The 19371-nt window shown below is 39.9% G+C and overlaps 1 protein-coding gene across 3 annotated transcripts in view; it reads left to right on the plus strand.

Moving 5' to 3' along the window:
• Nucleotides 1-18501, plus strand: part of gdpd5a (glycerophosphodiester phosphodiesterase domain containing 5a) — a 22052-nt gene extending 3551 nt beyond the window's left edge. Inside the window, exons 2-17 of one of the 3 annotated variants that reach the window (XM_035665938.1) lie at nucleotides 4380-4554; nucleotides 9441-9544; nucleotides 9742-9835; nucleotides 9926-9985; nucleotides 10081-10179; nucleotides 10868-10961; nucleotides 11345-11490; nucleotides 12712-12794; nucleotides 13044-13194; nucleotides 13802-14023; nucleotides 14316-14461; nucleotides 15275-15422; nucleotides 15807-15889; nucleotides 16788-16802; nucleotides 17094-17206; nucleotides 18369-18501. In XM_035665938.1, coding sequence (XP_035521831.1) covers nucleotides 4438-4554; nucleotides 9441-9544; nucleotides 9742-9835; nucleotides 9926-9985; nucleotides 10081-10179; nucleotides 10868-10961; nucleotides 11345-11490; nucleotides 12712-12794; nucleotides 13044-13194; nucleotides 13802-14023; nucleotides 14316-14461; nucleotides 15275-15422; nucleotides 15807-15889; nucleotides 16788-16802; nucleotides 17094-17206; nucleotides 18369-18460 — 1767 coding nt within the window. In that variant the 5' untranslated portion in view covers nucleotides 4380-4437 and the 3' untranslated portion in view covers nucleotides 18461-18501. Of the gene's footprint in view, nucleotides 1-4379; nucleotides 4555-9440; nucleotides 9545-9741; nucleotides 9836-9925; nucleotides 9986-10080; nucleotides 10180-10867; nucleotides 10962-11344; nucleotides 11491-12711; nucleotides 12795-13043; nucleotides 13195-13801; nucleotides 14033-14315; nucleotides 14462-15274; nucleotides 15423-15806; nucleotides 15890-16787; nucleotides 16803-17093; nucleotides 17207-18368 lie in introns of all 3 variants that reach the window. The other 2 variants (XM_035665939.1, XM_035665940.1) reach the window with 2 other exon arrangements.
• The last annotated feature ends 870 nt before the right edge of the window (nucleotides 18502-19371 follow it).

The raw sequence follows: 19371 nt of genomic DNA on the forward strand, positions 1-19371 counted from the left end.
GAGCAAGGCAACCTAACCCCGAAAGCTGCTCATGGGTCGCTGGTAACGCGGCAGCCCAATCACTCCACCATCTCTCCCCTTTGCATGTCCACATGCAATCCTAGGGGATCAATAAAGTATTTCTTCTTCTTCTTCTTACCTTCAGCTATGGCCTGATGCCCCTCTGGATTTTCACTATTCATTGTATTCATTGTGCTGATCAGTCTGGAAGTGGTGAAATGAAAACAATTTTTCAGATTCCTTACATTTACACGTCTTGCAACCAGTAAACAAATAGTATGCCATTATCCTTATGATAACAGCACTTGAGCTTCCCACCCTGGGCATGATCTCAGAGGAAAATGGCCACTTTGTGGTGTGGGTTTAAGGTTTATTTTGTCCACAGTGTTCTCAGAATTGTCTATGTGTTGTTGCTTACAGTTGTTTTACTGTAAATACAACTTGTGTTGAAGACATTGCTTCAAAGGCACAGTAGTTTATGCTTTGCATGTCAGTCTCCAATAACAGTTGCACCTCTACTTATGATATTTTGTGTTGCAACGAGCATTGCCTTTGTTCTCAGCACAGCTTTCGCTCCTTCAAAACATCTAGGGACCGAGCTCACACCCACTGGAAAAGGTGGCTATGTGTCAGACACAATTTATCTGGAGTTATTTTAAGAACTGTAAAGAAGCTTGAAATTATGCAGCAATAGAGAAGTGGAGTGTCTTAACCCGGACCGACCTCATGACGACTGCAGCTCTGTGACGATAGCACCACGGTAGAAAGCCACAGTGAGACAATAGGCCAACCTAGCTGGAAAAGGCCCTTGTGATTTCAGCTCCAGTTGGCCCTTGTTTGAGGAAGGGGTCAGGATGTGAATGCAGGGAATCTGCCAACTCCTCTTAATCCAGGAGAAGGCTCTCAGGCCTGAGAGTTACTGTATAATAACCAGTTAAACGCTGCAGATCTGCAAGGTGTATGCATAACAATTTTCTCCTTTTGAAGATTGTTGTATAGATTTAGCTTAACAATGAATCGTACATAGACATTCACACTGATCCCCTGAGAAAACCTGAATATGATACATCTCAAGTACTATACAGCATGTAGTGTAATACCCAACAAGAGTGTAGCCTATTGTATTGTAATGCAACTGGAGTACATGCAGCTGGATTTGTTGTTCTTTTAAATGTTTAAAAGTAATTTTAGCTCTTTCTGTCAGACAGCAAAAAGAGTAGAGAAGCGGGAGTTGTAGCACCAGCACGCCATTCCTACATCAGATTTTCTCTAAACCCGTAAGCATTGCACCAAGGTGCCCACACTGACCGACTGGAGATAAGACAAGGTCAGAATTGTTTTTTTTTAGATTTGAAATTATCCATTAATAATGGGGAGCAGTATCAGTTATTGATTCCACCTTTACATATTCAATTTACTAATTAGCTTTGTTTCATTGCTCATTTATTGCTAGCTTTGCTGCCATGCTAGAAGTGTGGCGCTAGCCATGGCAGTGTCAGTCTGTCAGTTGGTCAGTCCATAATGAAATTTGGTACAGATTCATTATTCTGAATAACTTTGATCATCTCTTAACTTTTCATCTAGCACCATCATAACTCTTTAAGACCAAATGTCTGCACAACTAATGACATTCAGCCTCAGCTGTATTTTGTGTGTAGTGCAAATTAACAAACATTAGCATGATAACAAGCTACTTTAAGGTGCTGGACATGGTAAACAGTACAGTATACCTGCTCAACATTGGCATGTTAGCATGCCGGTGTTAGCATTTAGCTCAAAGCACTGCATTGTTTTGCAATGAAACTGCTTGTGAGTCAAGATTTGGTTTCACTCATAGGCAGTACCATGGCGTTGGGTATGGGGAAGCTACAGGGTGCTGCACTGGAAAGGCTCTGCTAAAATGGAATAAAACTTAAATAGTATCATTGGTAAGAGCTGTGTTTACCCAATTTCATGTTAAAATGGCTGCTGTGAAAAAGGTCTATTCGGATCACTAATTATAGACTCTAAATCAGCTGGAACAGTTCACTGCTAGTATTCTGCATGGTGTACTCATGTGAGTGACGTGTAACGAGTAAAGCTTCCCCACTGATCTCTGGACAGTGACAGCCTAACTAACTAACCTACTTTGATTATCAACGTGGGCATACTGAATGGCAGATGAACTCAGTGTAGTGTGTGATGCTGCCAGCACTACTAGCTATGTGAGGTAGCTTGTGAAGTGAGCTTCAGTGAGCTTCTTAATAGCGCCGCCTATGCTTTTTATATTTGCCTTTTAGAATCTTAGAAAATTGAGTGACATGGAAAGAGTGATAGTGATGTACACAGACACAGCCAGGCTAATTTAGCCTGGTCCCCCTGTCATGTTGTCAATTTCTCTGCTCAGAGATAAGGACAAAGGAGCAGTTTGCTTTGTTAAGAACCATTGACCAGGAAACACTTTCTTTATCTGACCAGGAAATTGCTGTTCATTGCTGCCTTTTATTAAAGAAAATAGACATTTTATTTCAGCTGAGTTTTCAGCAGGAGTTATTTTCTGTTTCAGGGGGTTGAGTGTTTTTCTATATTGAAAACCTCCTCGTCATGGTCTGGTCCATGCACATGGTCGTGGCGGGGGTTACAGTGGTGCCTACAGCACCAACTGGTTCCATTTTCATAAATTGTGTGCAGCTGCCCCCTAGTGGGATTCACTCTCTAGGGAGGCTTTTCAACCCATTGACTAAATCCCGGTGAAGGTGTTGTCTCTTTTAGAACTGTGCTACTGCTTGCTTTAACAGCCTGAAGGTTGACCTCTCTCTTTCCGTGTCTACTTTTGACTTTGGTTCAAATGACTTAAAAGAGGTTAGCTGCTCCCCATTATAGGGCTTGTCCATAATGGCGAGCACAACTGTGTTTTTCCATTAAAATGTGGTGGCGTGGTAAAAGAAGTTGCCATCTTTGCTCACCTTCATCCACCTCCACCTTCATCTGAGCGACACATTTCTCCTCAGTGCTGGGGTAAACAACAGCGTTCAGCATGGAGCTCTTTGTGCTTACCGTTCTTTTTTATCAGTTTTGGTCGTATCAACGCTTTGATGTTGTGACCCTCTCGCTTCTATATGATGACTCTGTTGGCTGTGATGACAGGGCTCTGTTGTAGGGGGTACAGTATATGACAAAGAACTGGAAGAAATGGATACTTTGAGGCAACAAACTACATTCATTTTCATCCAACTGCACAGTGAGGTGTTGAATTACAGTTTGGCAGAAAGGCTATTAAGTATCTTTACTACTTAGTCCAACAAAAAGTATAAAATAAAACTCTATAGCCATGCTAGCAGCTCTGTGAGGCTTTACTTAGGCACAGTGGCTGATGTGAGAAAAATGAGGCAGCTAGCCACTTGTTATGGCACCCACCTGTCACTAAGGTTACCGCTTGATCCTAACATTTGCTAAACACAAAATACAGCTGAAGTTGATGGGAATGTGATTAATTTTGCAGGTATGTGGACACAAACCAAAACAATGGGCAAATTGAAAAGATGAAAAGTCAGAGGATCACCAACTATCACCAATGTATCCTTGTGTAGAAAATTGCAGGGCAAACCATCCAGTAGTCAAGATATCTCACTCTAAAGAAATGTTGGACCAAAGTGATAGAGCCATGCTGCTAACAAACAAAAAACAAAAAATCATACTTTGAAAGTCAGCATTATCTTAGGAACTGTCACTCACCAAGGACACCGAGGTGTTTTATACAAAGAAATGCCATGAGGTTTTATTTCAAGACGTTACATAAATAACAAATACTGTAGCTTATATGAACTAAAATTATGCAATTCCATACTTCTGTCTGTAAGCTACTCCATACAGAAACAATCTGCAAATGCTAAAAGAAAAGTACAAAAAAAAGATACTCTCTTTCAGAGAGCCATGAAAAACAACATCTTCTGTGCCAAGACATTTTTACCTGCCACCAAGGCAACAAGCTTTTCTCTGAGGCAGAAGTGAGTTTAAGAGCAACACACTGATTCCATCTTTCCTATTTACTCATGTTCTTCTTGTTAAAGGATCTAGTCATAGCCATAGATAGATTTACCTGCCTATTTGCCACTTTTCAGCTGTCAGACATCCTAAGACTGTGACTGTAAAGCATATACCATGTTATTATGTCGGTCCCAGACATGACTCACTATTGAGTAGTGTGGTGATTCCTCTCACAGGTGTTGTTACTGCACACAAGGCCCAGGAGCATCAACATATTCACAGTGTTTTGTGGAAATATACCTGAACAACATGACGTGATCTGGAATGTTGATGAAAAATGTAATTGTATGTACAAAGACTGAGCTAATCATTTGAAAGCTTGTTCTGTTCAGTAACACTTTGATCTTCCTCAGGGTTCCCAGTCCTGTGTGGGATGTTAACGGACTGGCGGCGCGCTGAGGCTGAAGGAGCATGGTGAAACACCAACCCTTGCAGGTCTATGAGAAGCAGGTCTTTGTGTCCTTTGTCACTGGGATCTATGGTTGCCGCTGGAAACGCTACCAGCGTTCCCAAGACGACAGCTCCAAGGTAAGAAAATACCAGTGATTATTAAGTATGGACGTCGTATGGACTAAGATTCAAATATTACTTGCTTGGTATACTAATAAAAAAAAATAGCAATAACTTAGTATTACTGTTACAACCTTATTGTATTACTGTATTATTATTATTATTATTATTATTATTATTATTATAATTATGTAGATGCATCTTGCAAGTTGCTTCAGATGGATGATTATATCATATTTGATTAAGGGTGGTTATTGTTTGGAGTTTTTAAGTTGGCTACTAGTGCCAATACAATACTGAAGTTTAGCACCAAAACAATACTTTTTGGATCCCTCACTTTGAGAATGGTCAACATGTTTTTCTACAAACATATTCCACTGAACAAATGAAGCCAAAGGTCTTAAACCTTAAAAGTCTAAGCAGCCGTACAAGAATGTTGCCTTAGTGAAATAATACAATTTGGATTTAAATCATGAAATATCTGATGGAAGTCTAAACACTGACCTTAAGCTAATTTAAGTTTGAGACCCCTGCCCTAAAGTGAATCAGTCATTACACAGAATAACATAAAGTTGACAGAGAAAGCTGATCCCAGGTTTCATCTTTCAGCTACTTATCCCACTTGAGCTGTAGTAGGAGGTATAAGTACAGAAAGTTAATCATAGGTGCTTCAGCCATAGTATTTATTTACATCTGCTAAATGCTAATGCAGTTAGCATATAACTCAGTCAGCCCTCTGTAGAGTTGCACCAGAAATATATACCACTGCAGGAAGAAAGTGTAAGTTGCAGTCTTATAGGTTGTAGTAATGAGAAGAAGACAAGAAACAGGACATGCTGACAGAGATGTGTGTTGTATGCATCCTGTTTACCCAAATGATTGTATGATAAAGGCTTAAGAACAAAGGTAGTCTTATCTTTATTTCCTGTTCAGTTGTAAACAGGGATCTTGTAGTTTAGCCTTATGTCGAGAAAGTGGTGTAGTGAATATTGTGTGGCCATGTGGCTTACTGTACATACTGTGCACAGAGGCTGATAATGAGACAACACAACCCTGCTGAGGCTGCACTAAAACCTGATCACACCTCAGGAATAAATGAACTCTTTTTCATTTTGTGGTTCCGAAGGCGAATAAATAGGTCAGGCTTTGTGAAAGGCATAAAAAAACTACACAACAGTGTGCAAAGTACACTCATTAATTTTGATTATGACATTACAGGCTCCTTTTGTACCCTGAACATCCATTTAGTTTTTTCCATTCCTGTCTGTTTTCCCTTTAACATATGCTATACATAGCATATTTACATAGCTTTTTTGGAATAAATGGATAGTATATAGTTTTCAAACAAGAGATGTTGCAGTCTATAGTCTTAGCCCCCAGGCCACCATAACACCCCAAATGGAAATATTTTAGATTCCTTGTATTCCACATCACTCTATAGAAATACCACCCTTTAAACACTAGGATCTCAACTAGTATTGAAAATACATGCTTGTTGATAACTTAGTATTTACAATTACTTAGTAATTCTTTAGGAATTACCTTAAATTCCAAAAGTAATTCATTAGAAGTTGATGTCATCCCAATTCTTTTACGGAATTCCTAAATTACATCTAGACCAGACCCTAGTAACTGGGGAAAACGATCCTTACAATAAAGCAAGTAACAGAAGCAGAGCAGTGTTTGAATGTGTAAAGCGGAGCCAGACACCCAGCTGTGTTGGATACCCACTGGGCAGCCACAGCTACTGCTGCTGGATGTCTTCTTTATCACAAAGAGCCAGTGGCTCTGCCATAAATTAGTCCATTTACTGAATGTGTGAGCCTGGCACTGATGATGTGCTGACCAAAAGGAAAAAATACAAGCACACAGCTGCCTCTTTCCCCTCTCTGTCTCCATTTACAAAGCTTCATGTAGTCACACAGGCAGTGCTTGCACATAAGCAGACAGGTTAGCATTCATGCACTGAAATGCTGTGTGTTTACACCACAACACAGTGATGTGTGACTGATTGTATTATTAAGGTCCTTCATTAGTAAGGACAGATTACATCCTCAGTTCTGCTTTGGGCTTCAGGCTTTATGTTCTCTTAGAGATCATTAGCACACTGCTTCTCTCACATAGTCAGCGTGGGTAGTGGAATTGTTGTATCTTGCATGACAATTTAAAGCTCATTATTTTGTAGGGATGCACAATATGGATTTTTCTTCAGCCGATACAATCACAGATAATTACTTATCATGGCCGCTGAGACAATTCACATTTTAGTATTTTAAAAGAAAGGCTACAAAGTAGTGTGCAAAAATGGATGACTCTATTGTGCACAACAAAACTGTTCAAATTTGAGTTATTTTTAGTACATACATAAAAAAATACCAAAAGAACCATAAAAAACAGTTTGCTGCCAAATCAACTTTATAATGTGACAATATCTCAATGTTGTGTTTACAGCTTGTTGTGCAGCCAAAAACTAATGCAGGTTTACATTACAAACCAACATTTTTATATAAGCTCCCCTCCTCAGTCATAGCCCACAGTGGACATCAATCTATGAAACATTTTGAACATGTAGCATGTAACATACAATGTATGACTTCACATAATTTCCATTAACTAGTGAACCACAAGTACAAACAATGGCTGAACTCTGTTATTCTAGTTCCACTTTGTTCTACCATTGCACATTCCTGTCCTGAATACACCAATGGGCACTTGCTTTATCAGTGGCCATGTTCAGCTGACACTGACCTTGTCTGACACAGGCCATTCTGCACATTTATGAGCCGAGGAAAAAAGGAGGGAGAGGTTCGTCATATGGTGAAGTCAGCACATACTTTAGATCAGGATTTATGAGCGCTGTCAGAAGTTGGGCACCGGCAGTTCTAATTGGAAAGATGGAGAAACTTTTGAAGGCCATGTAGCGCACAGGAGAAAGTGCCAGACATCACACAGCCTCCCTGAAAATGACTTGCCCTGCACACTGAGAGTGGGCTGATAAAGGTTGGAAAATGTGATATGGAGGTAACTCCCACACTGACTAGATGAAATGTAGTAAATATGTTTATTAGAGCCACAGAAGGTACGAAGCAAGTCCTTGTCCTTGTTTTGCATCAAATTGATGAAAATGACAGTTTGTGTTTAGTATTTAGGCTTTTTTATTTGTCTCTCAATTTCTAGAAAATTTACAATATCACAAACTTTATTGTGATTGGGGTATAGAATTAAATTTACTATGACAGAAAGTGTTCTCCATATTGCCCACTTCTATTCAAAGGCAGTTATATATTGAATGTCCTTTGACAGCGGGCTTCTCCTCATCAACATTTTTACATTGGTGTTCAGTTGTTTCTCTCCAGTGCAGAAAACGTATAGAAAATTATAATAACCAGTATCATGTAAGTCACACATTTTGGAAAGTGGTCTGACTTCTCTGGTCGGAATCTCAGTAAATGAGAAATGCTGTGTTTCTGCTTAAGTGACAACGTAACTCTAGCTCATCGCCTCGTAGTGACATACAGTCACCTGAAGTACCTGCTAAACCAATTAAAAACTGCCGCTGTTACATGTCCTATCCCCACTTCTACTGTCATTTTGTCACTGGCTGCATCAAGTTAGAAGATATTCCCTGATGCATATTCACGTCCTCTCATTTCCTGGACAAAAGTGAAACACAAGTCCATAAGTCGTTCTGTGCAGACTCATCTTTTTTATTGGTGCAGCCATTTGCTCTCTACCTGCAAACACTATTAGTCTAATTATCTCCTAGCCTCTTACATAAGCTGCTGGAAATGGTGAATCCAAACACAGTGTGGTCAATGCTGATCAATGCTCAACCGGATGTGTTGACTGGCCTATCATACTCTACACCTCCCGTCACATTGCATTAGCTCCTAATCCTGTTAACTACTGAAGGGAAGAGTCCTTGAGTGCTGCACAAGCTCTCCTCTGTACCTTTGTCCCACATGTCAAGCCAGAAGACTGTACAGGAAGGGGTTAAAAACAAGAAAACATGTTTATGTAATAACACTAATACATATGCTACTCCAAACATTTGCTTTTGGCCATGGCAAGCAGAAATTACAGGAAGTCATCATCAACAGATTGTTTTGAGAAAATACTAGAAGTGGGGAGTTAGCCTGATGAGTCAAAGTCACCAAGACTGCACATACAAAGACAAGAGCGCCACCAACAGAATCTCAAACCAAGAGAAACTCCAAGCAAATATTCGATTAAAAAGGTCTCCACTGTAGGCTCTCAAATGACATCACTAAGTATAACATCTGAATAGAATGAGCAAGACTCAAGTTCATTGTGTTGCAATTTTGTCAGCCAAGTTGACAGAAATGTGAGAATTAAGCTGTAAACACCACATTGACATATTATTTCCTCTTAAAGTTGATCTGGTGACTGTGTTAGCTAGCCACTGCCAATTTATACATCATATTCCTACATCCTACAATTACAGAGCAACATTATTCAATTGGAGTCGTGTTTCTGACAATATTCACAGTTTTAGCTCTGGTTTTGGTTTCCACCAACTCCTGAGGGAAATATGTCTTGCTTTTTAATGGCCAAGTGCTCCACTAGCTCACTAGTTCACCAGCTAGTTGCTTAGTTTGTTTGTTGTTGGCTGTTGGTGCTAAGCGATACTGCTGTGGTTGGATACAAACGCATGAATCTTGACATGGTGGAGTCCAGCTGCCTCGCAAGGGTTTTGCAAAAGTACAAGGGTTTTTCATTATGACTAGCCCCTTTCACATTACATGTAGTCATGTGCTGACATAAAAATACTGATGATAGCAGCTTGAATCTAGATTCCTGGTATGGAATTTGGCAGCAAACTCTGAAATAGTCTCAGTGTAAAATCTGAGAAGGTAAATTGTTGTTTGTGTTTTCCTTTACAGTGGGAGTGTACATGGTTCGTCATCTTGTGCAGTTCCTTCCTTCTGCTTCTGCTTTGGGCCTACTTCTGGTTGGTGGCTCAAAATGATTTCAATGAGTTCAACTGGTGAGTCAGTTATCCCACAATGTGAAATGTTTTTTGTGGCAATGGAACTAGTTCCAGATGAGGTGAAGCGCAGCAGGGTGCTGACCTTACCGCAACAGGGTTTTATTAGTGGGTTCCTAGTGTTATGAAGATGCATAGTCGAGGCAAAGTTCTACAATCAGCACTAACTGATCAAACCCTACCTGTTCACACTCCAGGTCAGTATACAACCGCTCTGGAGAATGGAGGGATGAGACGATCCCCATCCTCGCATCCACCACCGTGGGATTCAGCTACATCACGTTCTTAATGGTGACCGTCTTTTTCAAACCCCTAAAATGTTTGCAATGTTGCTTATTGCTAAGTTACGATATAACTCACTGAATCTTGCTTCTTTTTCAGATCTTAGCACTTTTCCATATATCCTTAGGCCAGCAGCTGAACCTCTACTGGGTCCACAAGGTGCTGTGATTTACATCTTACATTTCTGCCATGGATTTGTTCCACACAGTTTTGAATAAAATTAAACCTAATCATTGTCTGTTTTGTCTCTACAGATTGGAGTGTTGGCTACACTGCTCACCACTATCTCTGGGCTCATCACTGTTAAAGACATATGGGGAGATGAGTGGGACATCCTGCTTGTGTCACTGCAGGTTGGTCTTCACTTTTTGACTAAAATGACATACAGTACAGTGACAGTTTTATTTTTCTCTATCTCCATCGTCATGGATTATGCATAAACTTTGGCTACTATTGATGTATATGATCTGTGCATAAGGGAAGTTCATCCCTAATTCACTTTAATAAAGATACTGTTATTCTTGCCATCACCATTGAAGGATGACAGCACAATATCATCAACTTCAGATCAGAAAATATACATAAAATAAACTTTCCTAGTCCAAGTCAATCTGAGCGCCAAATCGCCATTATTCATTATTTCTCTCCCCCTGCTTTCACTGTTTATGCCAATTTAAGGTAGCCTGCTGCTGGATGTAGCTTATTTAATATAGGAGTGGTATCAATCAGGTTATGATGGTAATTTAAATTCCTGCATTGTGTATTGGTGATGATAAAGCTGTCTAAGAATGACACTGAAAGTGAATTAATCTTACCAACAACACAGTACAGTGCAGCCAACTTTTTTTGTGTTCAAAGAGACAGACAAAATCTTTTTACCACATTTCTCCCACACCACATTTACAAGGAGCTCCTATTGTTACACTGTTGGCTATTTCTGACATATTTACTGTATTATCTACAGTCTATCAGAGTTGTACTCTGTTGTACTGCACTCTCTCTACAAGTAACCACCAATTAACACAAGTGTTTTGTTACCAGTCCACAGCACCTTTCCTGCACATTGGAGCCCTGGCAACAGTCACAGGTATCAGCTGGTTGGTGGCTGGATATGTGGTCCGCAGAGAAAGATCCAGTAAGTGGAATTTCAAGTAAAGATCCTTGTTACCATCCGGCCAGATTTCTTCTTCTGATTTCTTTTGCTTATGCATCGTGATAAGGGGTGAAGATCATTTTCTATGATTGTATCAAGACTAAAGCCACAGTTTTCAACCTCTTTCCATTACTAGGTGCAATGTTGGAGTATTTGTGTGATACAGTATAGGTGTTTAATTACATAGGCCTGAAATTGTCTACATTTTCCAGCATTACAAATTATTTACCCCTACCTTCTGGTTTATTACTAATTATACTACCAAACACAGGCAAAGCTAAGCATTTCTTCTCATTTTGAGCAGATGAGATGAGCTGAGGATGAATACACTGACTCTTTTAACCCCCTCACTCCTTCCTTCACAGATTTCCAGGTGATAGTGTTACTGATCTACGTCATCATCCTCTTGGCTCTCTATTTGGCGCCACTCACATTTAACTGCCCATGCATCATGGACCGCCACAGCCTCAGACCTCGACCAGACATCATTGGCCGAAGGGGAGCTCCTATGGTGGGTTGGCGCACTGCCAGACCTCACTGTCTGATCCAGTTAATTGTTCAAATGGATGATGTGCAGCTCAGTGGGAAGAACATGTCTCTGCCAAGCTGGTACTCTGGATAACAGCACAGCAAATACGGCCTTCATTTGAATATGTTTTATGATAATTTTTCTTCTCAAGACATCAGAATCCCCTACTGATAGACCTGCTGATATATATATTTATGTTCATAGAATGAGTGTGTGCATGCCTCTGCTTTACTATATGGTGGTACATCTCCAGTACATGAGCTCACTGTTATCAGGCTCAGTAAGCATGAGAGCCAACAACACACTGAACTGTCATTTCACAGTTGGGCGAGCAAATACTGTTCCAGATGACTGGCTGTAAACAAATGTTTTCCTGCCCTCTAAAGGCACACACACATGCTCATGCACACGTACAGTATACACATACACACAAATCGCAAAAAACACCTGGCTTTCACCTCTCTGCAAAACCTCAGCCTCAGTTGTGCGGAGGTTTTAAATAAACGCTTTTGGATGAATTCATATGTCATTAGTTATTGTTTTTTAGAGCAGTAACTAATTATTATCATCATTTTCAATTCACCCATCAATCATTTTGTCATTTAATTGATTAGTTAGAATTTGGGCATTTGTTTCATAAAACAAACTCAAAGCGATAAATCGATTCTCAGAGTAGTTGCCGATTAATTTAATAGTCGATAATTAATAGATATATTGACTAATCGTTGCAGCTCTATTGTTTTTTTGACTAAAAACATCAACCCAGTGCCATCTGAATTATTCATATATTATTATGATCCTTTAAAGTCAAAACTCACATCTCTCAATCTCAAACCTTTATGTATATGGTGATAGATTGTATGTTGTTTTAATGGAACTTCAACAGTTCTATGGAATAATAATTTTTCAATTTGGTAAAACATCTGATCATCAATTTTGACCAAACATGTAGTTAATGCATTGGTGAGTATTATAGCTCACTAGTCTTTTTCCATAAAGGATTTCAGTAAATAAACACATGCACTGTGACTAGCTACTGTAGCTTGGTTTGACTATTAATCATTTCATTTGAAAATGTGTTTTCAATAAATCATGCTTCCCTATTTAAATGTTATTTTACAATTTCATCACTTCCCCTTGATGCGTGTTGTCTGCACACAGTGACAGACAGTATTTCTCCTGTCTGTCTCCTCTCTGCTCTAGCTGGCTCCAGAGAACACCATGGTGTCCTTTAACAGAGCCCTGCAGCATGGAGCAAACTCCCTGGAGGCAGACGTCACTATCAGGTTATTAACCACTCATTAATCACATTTGAAACCTGGGTTATCTATATTTAATGAATTTAGTGAGCCCTGAAGTTCCACATACAGATCCCACAGCTGACATAAAGGTTATCTGGTAGAAACATTTAAATTGAATGAGAGAGATTCAACAGTGTGTATTTTTATATTATTTACTGAGCTGCTGTTTTGAGAGTACGTACTACTGTGAATCATAATTTAAGTTGTAAAGTATGACCCTTTTGTCTCTTCCAGTGTGGATGGGATTCCCTTCCTTATGCGAGACCGCACCTTGAGGAGAACCACAGACGTTAGTAAGGTCTTTCCAGCCAGGCAGTATGATGACGCCTCTTTCTTCAACTGGACGGAGATTCGCTCTCTAAACGCGGGCCATTGGTTTTTGGAGGTACTGAAATCCACGTCCACTCAACTCAACCTAATTTGTTTCTAATTGCATCACAGCTATAGTGAACTTTAATGGCACTACATTGCTCGTCATATTCAGTTACAACAGAAAATTTGGAGAGGAGAGTCCAGAAGGAATTGCGTAGGTATTGCACAATGAAGTTTATTTGTACAGTGGTGACACTGTATTTAAAATATGATGTAAGGACTTTTCCCGACTACAAAATGGAGTGAAAGCTACAGTTTTAACAGAAAAACATGTTCTCTAAGTGCTATAGAAATTTGTTAGTTTTTCCAATAAAAAGAAATCAACATTTTGAGGCTATGGAATATAACTGCAGTGGAGCAGTGCTGATTTTGAAGATGAAGGTCTCTTTGACTAAAGTGTGCAGATGCTTTGATTTCATTCCATTAGAATAGTGATGCAAAGACAAAAAGATATAACAATATAAAAGTCTAAATGTAATATCTAATGTCTATAAAACAATGCACAAATAAGCTACACACAGGATTTACAATATGAAAATGTTCATGTTGCGTTAACCATTTAACAGAAGAACATAGTGCATGTTACATCTCAGCCTCTCTGCTGCTGTCTCTGCTTCCAGAGTGACCCCTACTGGACAGTAGAGACCCTGACAGCGAGGGATCGGAGCAGAATAGGCAACCAGACCGTCTGCAGTCTGCTGGAAATGCTGCGTCTCACAGCCAGGTCCAACAGCTCTGCACTGCTCAACATCCGCAAGCCTCCACCGGAGCACCCGCGCTCTCGGAACTGGTTCATGGACACGCTGTGGGCTGTGCAGAAAGCAGGGATTTCCCAGAAGAGGGTGAGGACTGTAGGTCCCTTCATTATAATCTTTTGATTACATCAAGGTGCTGCTTGTAGTACTGTAAATCATGAGTACATAAGCAACTGTCACTCACATTGGCAGCAGGTATTGTCCTACAGTATACATAGTGTGTTACTATGAAGAATACTGTGGAAAAATATTCATACAAATATTTGAAATTCTACAAGTAGCACCGTTTTACCATAAAGGTGTAACATTTCTGAATGTGAAGCACATCCTGCATTCTGTCTGATCAGGGTCTTTCCTTTGTCATATGTGTTTGTGCCAGGTGACGTGGACCCCTGACACGGACAGGGGGAGAGTGCGAGGGCTTCAGCAGACTGCAAACGAGAAGCTGTCAGTGGAAGAGATGAGGCAGAGGGGAATAACAAGCCTGACCCTCCACTACAGCAAGGCCAGCCACAAAGACATACAGTAAGAGCACTGCTCGGCAACAAGGAAACAGTGCTCAAAATAAGTCATGAAAGAGATAAGAGGGGGCTTTGTGTGGTGCCTCAAGCATTATCTAAAACATTTTTGGACTCCCTCATGTAAATGATGTTTTTTAGCACATTTTGGTATAACTGTACTACAGCTCCTTCATACATTTGAAACATAATCCACAGATCTTGATTGTAAGCAATATCATGTAGGAAGTATTTTATTTACATGTATCACTAGCACTTTGAGTGCTATCTAGTTCCATTATATTGGAGAGAAGGCAGACATCTCTACGGCCAATATCTCTGAAACTCAGAAACTTACACCAAAACAATCTAGATGGATAAATAGCTCCACGGGTAAGGAGGGAAAATATGTATTTTTGATTTTGGGGTGAACTGTCCCTTTAAACTCCCATTGGTGCGTGCATATGTGACACCACCTTTTCCTAAGTGAGCCCCATCTACTTCAAACAAGCTAGAAGAGAACAGAAAAAACAGAAAACTCCTAAAAATCACTCCTGTGACACAACTAAAACTGTGGCAGAAACGTGTGTGCTCATGTAGAACCCCATCACTCATACCAAGAAGCTGACTGGAATTTCGGGGGCCCTTATTGCATATGTTAAAATGCAGACAGAGCATACTCTTTTCATACACTTTGCCTTCATCAGGGACACAGATGAAATATTGGAGGTTTCACAGGTTTTCTGACACAAAACATTTAAAATGCCATTTTCTGCGGTGTGAAAAAGGAGAGGAGGAGGGAAGAGTTGAAGATTTTGACATGTGTTTTTCTATTCCCCAGGGAGTATCTGGCCAATAATGTGAGTGTGACTGTCTACCCAGTGAATGAGCCCTGGCTCTACTCCATTCTGTGGTGTAGCGGGGTGCCTTCTGTGTCCTCTGATGCCCCCCAAGTCCTCCGAAAGGTGCCTTACCCCATCTGGCTCATGGTAAACAGCTCTGCTCTCTCTGCCTCTCATCTGACACCACACACACACACAGGCACAGACAAGGTCACACAGCGAGACGAGAGGACAGCAGGAGAGAGGACAGAGACTGACGAGGGCCCAGCAAGACTCGAGGGCAAGGACGTGGAGAAATATGAGGGAGCTCAGCGGCAGACTTTAGCTCAGCGTGGCGTTAAAGAACAACAGGACCCTGGGAAAGAGTGTGGGACAGGTTGAGACAAGGGCACAGATCTGAAGTGAAAAAGCAGCTGTCTGGCAGGCTTTTGCTTTAGTCAGGGCCGTGTGATTGCTTTAGGAGACATGCATGTTAATGGTGACCTCCGCTGGCGTCAGCTGGAAACTACTTTCCTCTCTCTTGTCTTGCAGAGCCAGAACGCTTACAACTTCATCTGGATCGCCTCGGATCTGGTCTCCCTCGCCGTAGTCATAGGGATTTTCTGTTTTCAGAAGTAAGTTTGGACTGTTAACATGCTGAAAATCACAAAACAATAATAAACACAGAAATTCATTTAACACTCAGCATATTTATTCTCCCAGCTTGGCTATTTTAAATTAGCATCATTACATTTAGTTTTAGCACTTACATAAAGCATTTGTGATATCTAGTATAATTTTTCTTCAGTGGTTCCCAACCTGGGGATCACAAGAGGATTAACAAGATAGGAAAACAGAAAACATACAAACATATTTCTGCTACACAAAATCGTGTTATAATTTATTATTATTTCTAATCTTCTTGAGAGTCACTAGATAATTACCTCCTTAGGCCTGTGAATGATTCTATGATTCTTTAGTTGAGTTGAGAATCTCCAATAACCTGAACAAATACATTATTTTATTACATTTGAGTGAGCCATGCAGTTAGGTTTTTTTTTGTTATGGCTGATCACTGTTATAAACATTATTCATTCATTATATTATACTATCTTTACAGTTTTATCTTATATTTTATATTACATTTATCTACTTTAGCGAACACAGCTTAATTTTTAGAAATACAGTAAATGTGTTTTACTTGCATTAGACATTTCGTAACTTTTAGTATGTATTCAACAACAACATTTCACATGTAAACAAGTGTTTTGTGTGCATTTAGTTGACACCAGGCTCTGAGTCTCACTGGACCTGAGCTATCTGTCTGCTTCTTCTGACTGTTCATTCTGCTCTTTTCTTTCTATTTTTTGTTCTATTCTCCTGCTGTTTTCTGAATGTTTCCATGTTTCTCCTCCATGCTATAACCTCTCTTTGTCCTCTCTGTCCTCTCTTTCTCTCTTGACATTCTTACTTTGTCCTGTGCTCTGCCTGATCTGCATGCAACCTTCCTCCGCTGCCCCTGGCATCTGTCAGCTATCATATGATCAGGTAACTGCTGCGACTGCCTTGGCCTTTGTTTCTGCCGCCTTGTCTGTCCTCCTTGTGCTTTCTCTGCCCGACACCCCAAGGCAGATTCCTTCCTTCCTTCCTTACTTCCTTCCTTTCACTGAACTTGTGTACCTCTTGTTTATCAATGTACATCCCATTAAATGTACGTATTATTTTCTGTGTACCAGTATCTTAAAGGCCACAATTAATGATTTGCATGTTTTGATGACACAGTTGGAATTGTTGCCTGTATGTGCTTGTAATGGTTTGTATCTGTGTGTGCTGTGACAGGTGGAGGATGAGCGGGATGCAGACCTATAACCCCGAACAGATCATGCTGAGCGCTGTGGCGCGTCGGTCCAGTCGGGACGTCAACATTATGAAGGAAAAGCTCATATTCTCAGGTGCAGCCTTGATTACATTCACACCTTAAAATAAATGGCTCAGGTTGTAACTGAACAGAGCAAACATACATAAAATTCAGGTGGGAATACATAAATAAATAGCAAATCCGCTCCTGTGGAGGGCATGCATACATTTACCCATTATCATAGCACATAGCATTGAGCTGCTCTCACTAGCTGCACAGTATTGACTCATCCGTAGCAGAAAACAATGGCGGCTCGCCTAGTGACACAAAATCTCGTATTACCGCTAAACATCACACAGTATATGTTTCTGAAACGATTTTCAGTGAGAATTAGTCAACACAGTAACAAAATCTTGCTTCATATCTGATCAGCACTGCCTAGTTTGACAGTTTGATCTGAGTTTGGTTCGTTGAGCTCTTATATATGCTGTCAATGGTTAAGCTGGACATACACACAGATTGACCTGTCAATCAAAAGGTAGCCCCGCCCAAAAGCATACGCGGCTTTATCGTCTATTTTACTCTAAATGGGACCATAATTTACTTAATGAACATCCTGTATGGAAAAAGACTGAAAGTAGCAGCTGAGACCATAAACTCATCAGGAAACTGTTTAAACAACAATGCGTAGTTCTCCCATTAAAACAAACAACTACAGTACTGTACCAAACTCATAACCTCTTTTTGTAAACTCTTGTTATTTTTCTGCCCCACTGCACTAATAAAGGGGGCATAAATATTTTATCTTTTTATCAGTCATTTCTGTAAAAATGTCCCTTCCAGTGTGTTCTAATAAACTTTTACACTGCAGTTTTAACAGCCCACTGTTGGCAGTTACCAAAGGTATATTACATAAATAGGCACTTGACTACTTGTAAATGTGGGACAGTCACTTTCAACCCTGGATCCTGGAAACCTGAGTTTACAGTTTTAGGATTTTATGACACTACCACTTGGGGGTGCCAAAGTTGAACATTTTAGAATTGGTGGCCTTTGCTGGCTTTGCATGAATAGTTTAAGTGAAGTGTGATATTGTGGTTACTAAAAAAACATATCTGCTGGTACTGTATTTAAATATCAGCTGTTCATGTAATCCAACTAAATAATTTCCATCTGAATTGAGAACAGTATATTAGAATTATGTTCAGTAAAGAGAGTTATGGCATCATCCATCATTTTTCTGTCATCTTTTTCAGAACTGAACAATGGGCTCAGCAGCACAGAGGAGCTTTCTCTGTATCCTGAGAACGGTTATGCGAGATACTCTCATGGAGGCCTCAGTCGCTGAACGAAACACACTGCCACAGCTGGAAGAATCTCTGAAGTTAGTTTGATTTCAGAGCTTTACTGACTGAACGTTATATTCTTGTGTGAGGTAAAAAGAAGCACACCACAGAAACTGACCTGTTAGTCAATGTACCCTGGAAGTGATGACAGCATGGATACCAAATCTTGTCTAGTTTCTCCTATTTGGCCTACCGATCATCAGTTTTTTAAAATAACACAATATTCTCTTGTTTGTGTACAGGTTCTATGTAATATATGTATGTAATATGATTGTTCGTGTATTTTTTTCATAATAATGCATATGACTGCCAGTCTGAAACACATTCCTCAAAAATAGGTCACCGTTTTGTAACTGTAAGAAGTAATTTTCTTACTTTCAGTGTTATAAATTTGCACACAAAAGTCAGTAAGGAGCCTTACTGGGAATACATGGCTGATATGTGTCTATGTTGTCATCACCTAAAGGGCAAACGTGTTAAAAAAAAAAGTCAGATGGTATCTCTGCTGAATCCGCTGAATCCTTTGACCAGGCTGAAACTAGAATTTATAAAAATATTAGTTTGAACCATAATTTTTAAACAACTTCAAATCACATTTGAATGTAGGAACTTTGTCTCATTGGAGAGAAAATTTACACAATGCCACTCAGACAGCATTATTAATAGATACATTCAGTGTGTGTGTGTGTGTGGAGATTGGGCCAAAAATCCGCCTGACTATCATGAGTTAAAACCTCTGTTCAGTCTGTTTGCTTGAGTGACCGTCTGAGAAGTTGAGCTAATAAAGGCTGTAATGTTGCTGTAATGTTATATTTTTCCATGTCATTGACTTCACTGTTGTTTTATAACAGAGGGAATGGGCTGTGTAGTATTCTGCATTATAAACTGATGTAAATATGAGTTGTTTTACATG

This window comes from Morone saxatilis, unplaced genomic scaffold (genome assembly GCF_004916995.1).
Source record: "Morone saxatilis isolate NCDOM2014 unplaced genomic scaffold, NCSU_SB_2.0 Contig20, whole genome shotgun sequence".
NCBI classification, from domain to species: Eukaryota; Metazoa; Chordata; class Actinopteri; family Moronidae; genus Morone; species Morone saxatilis.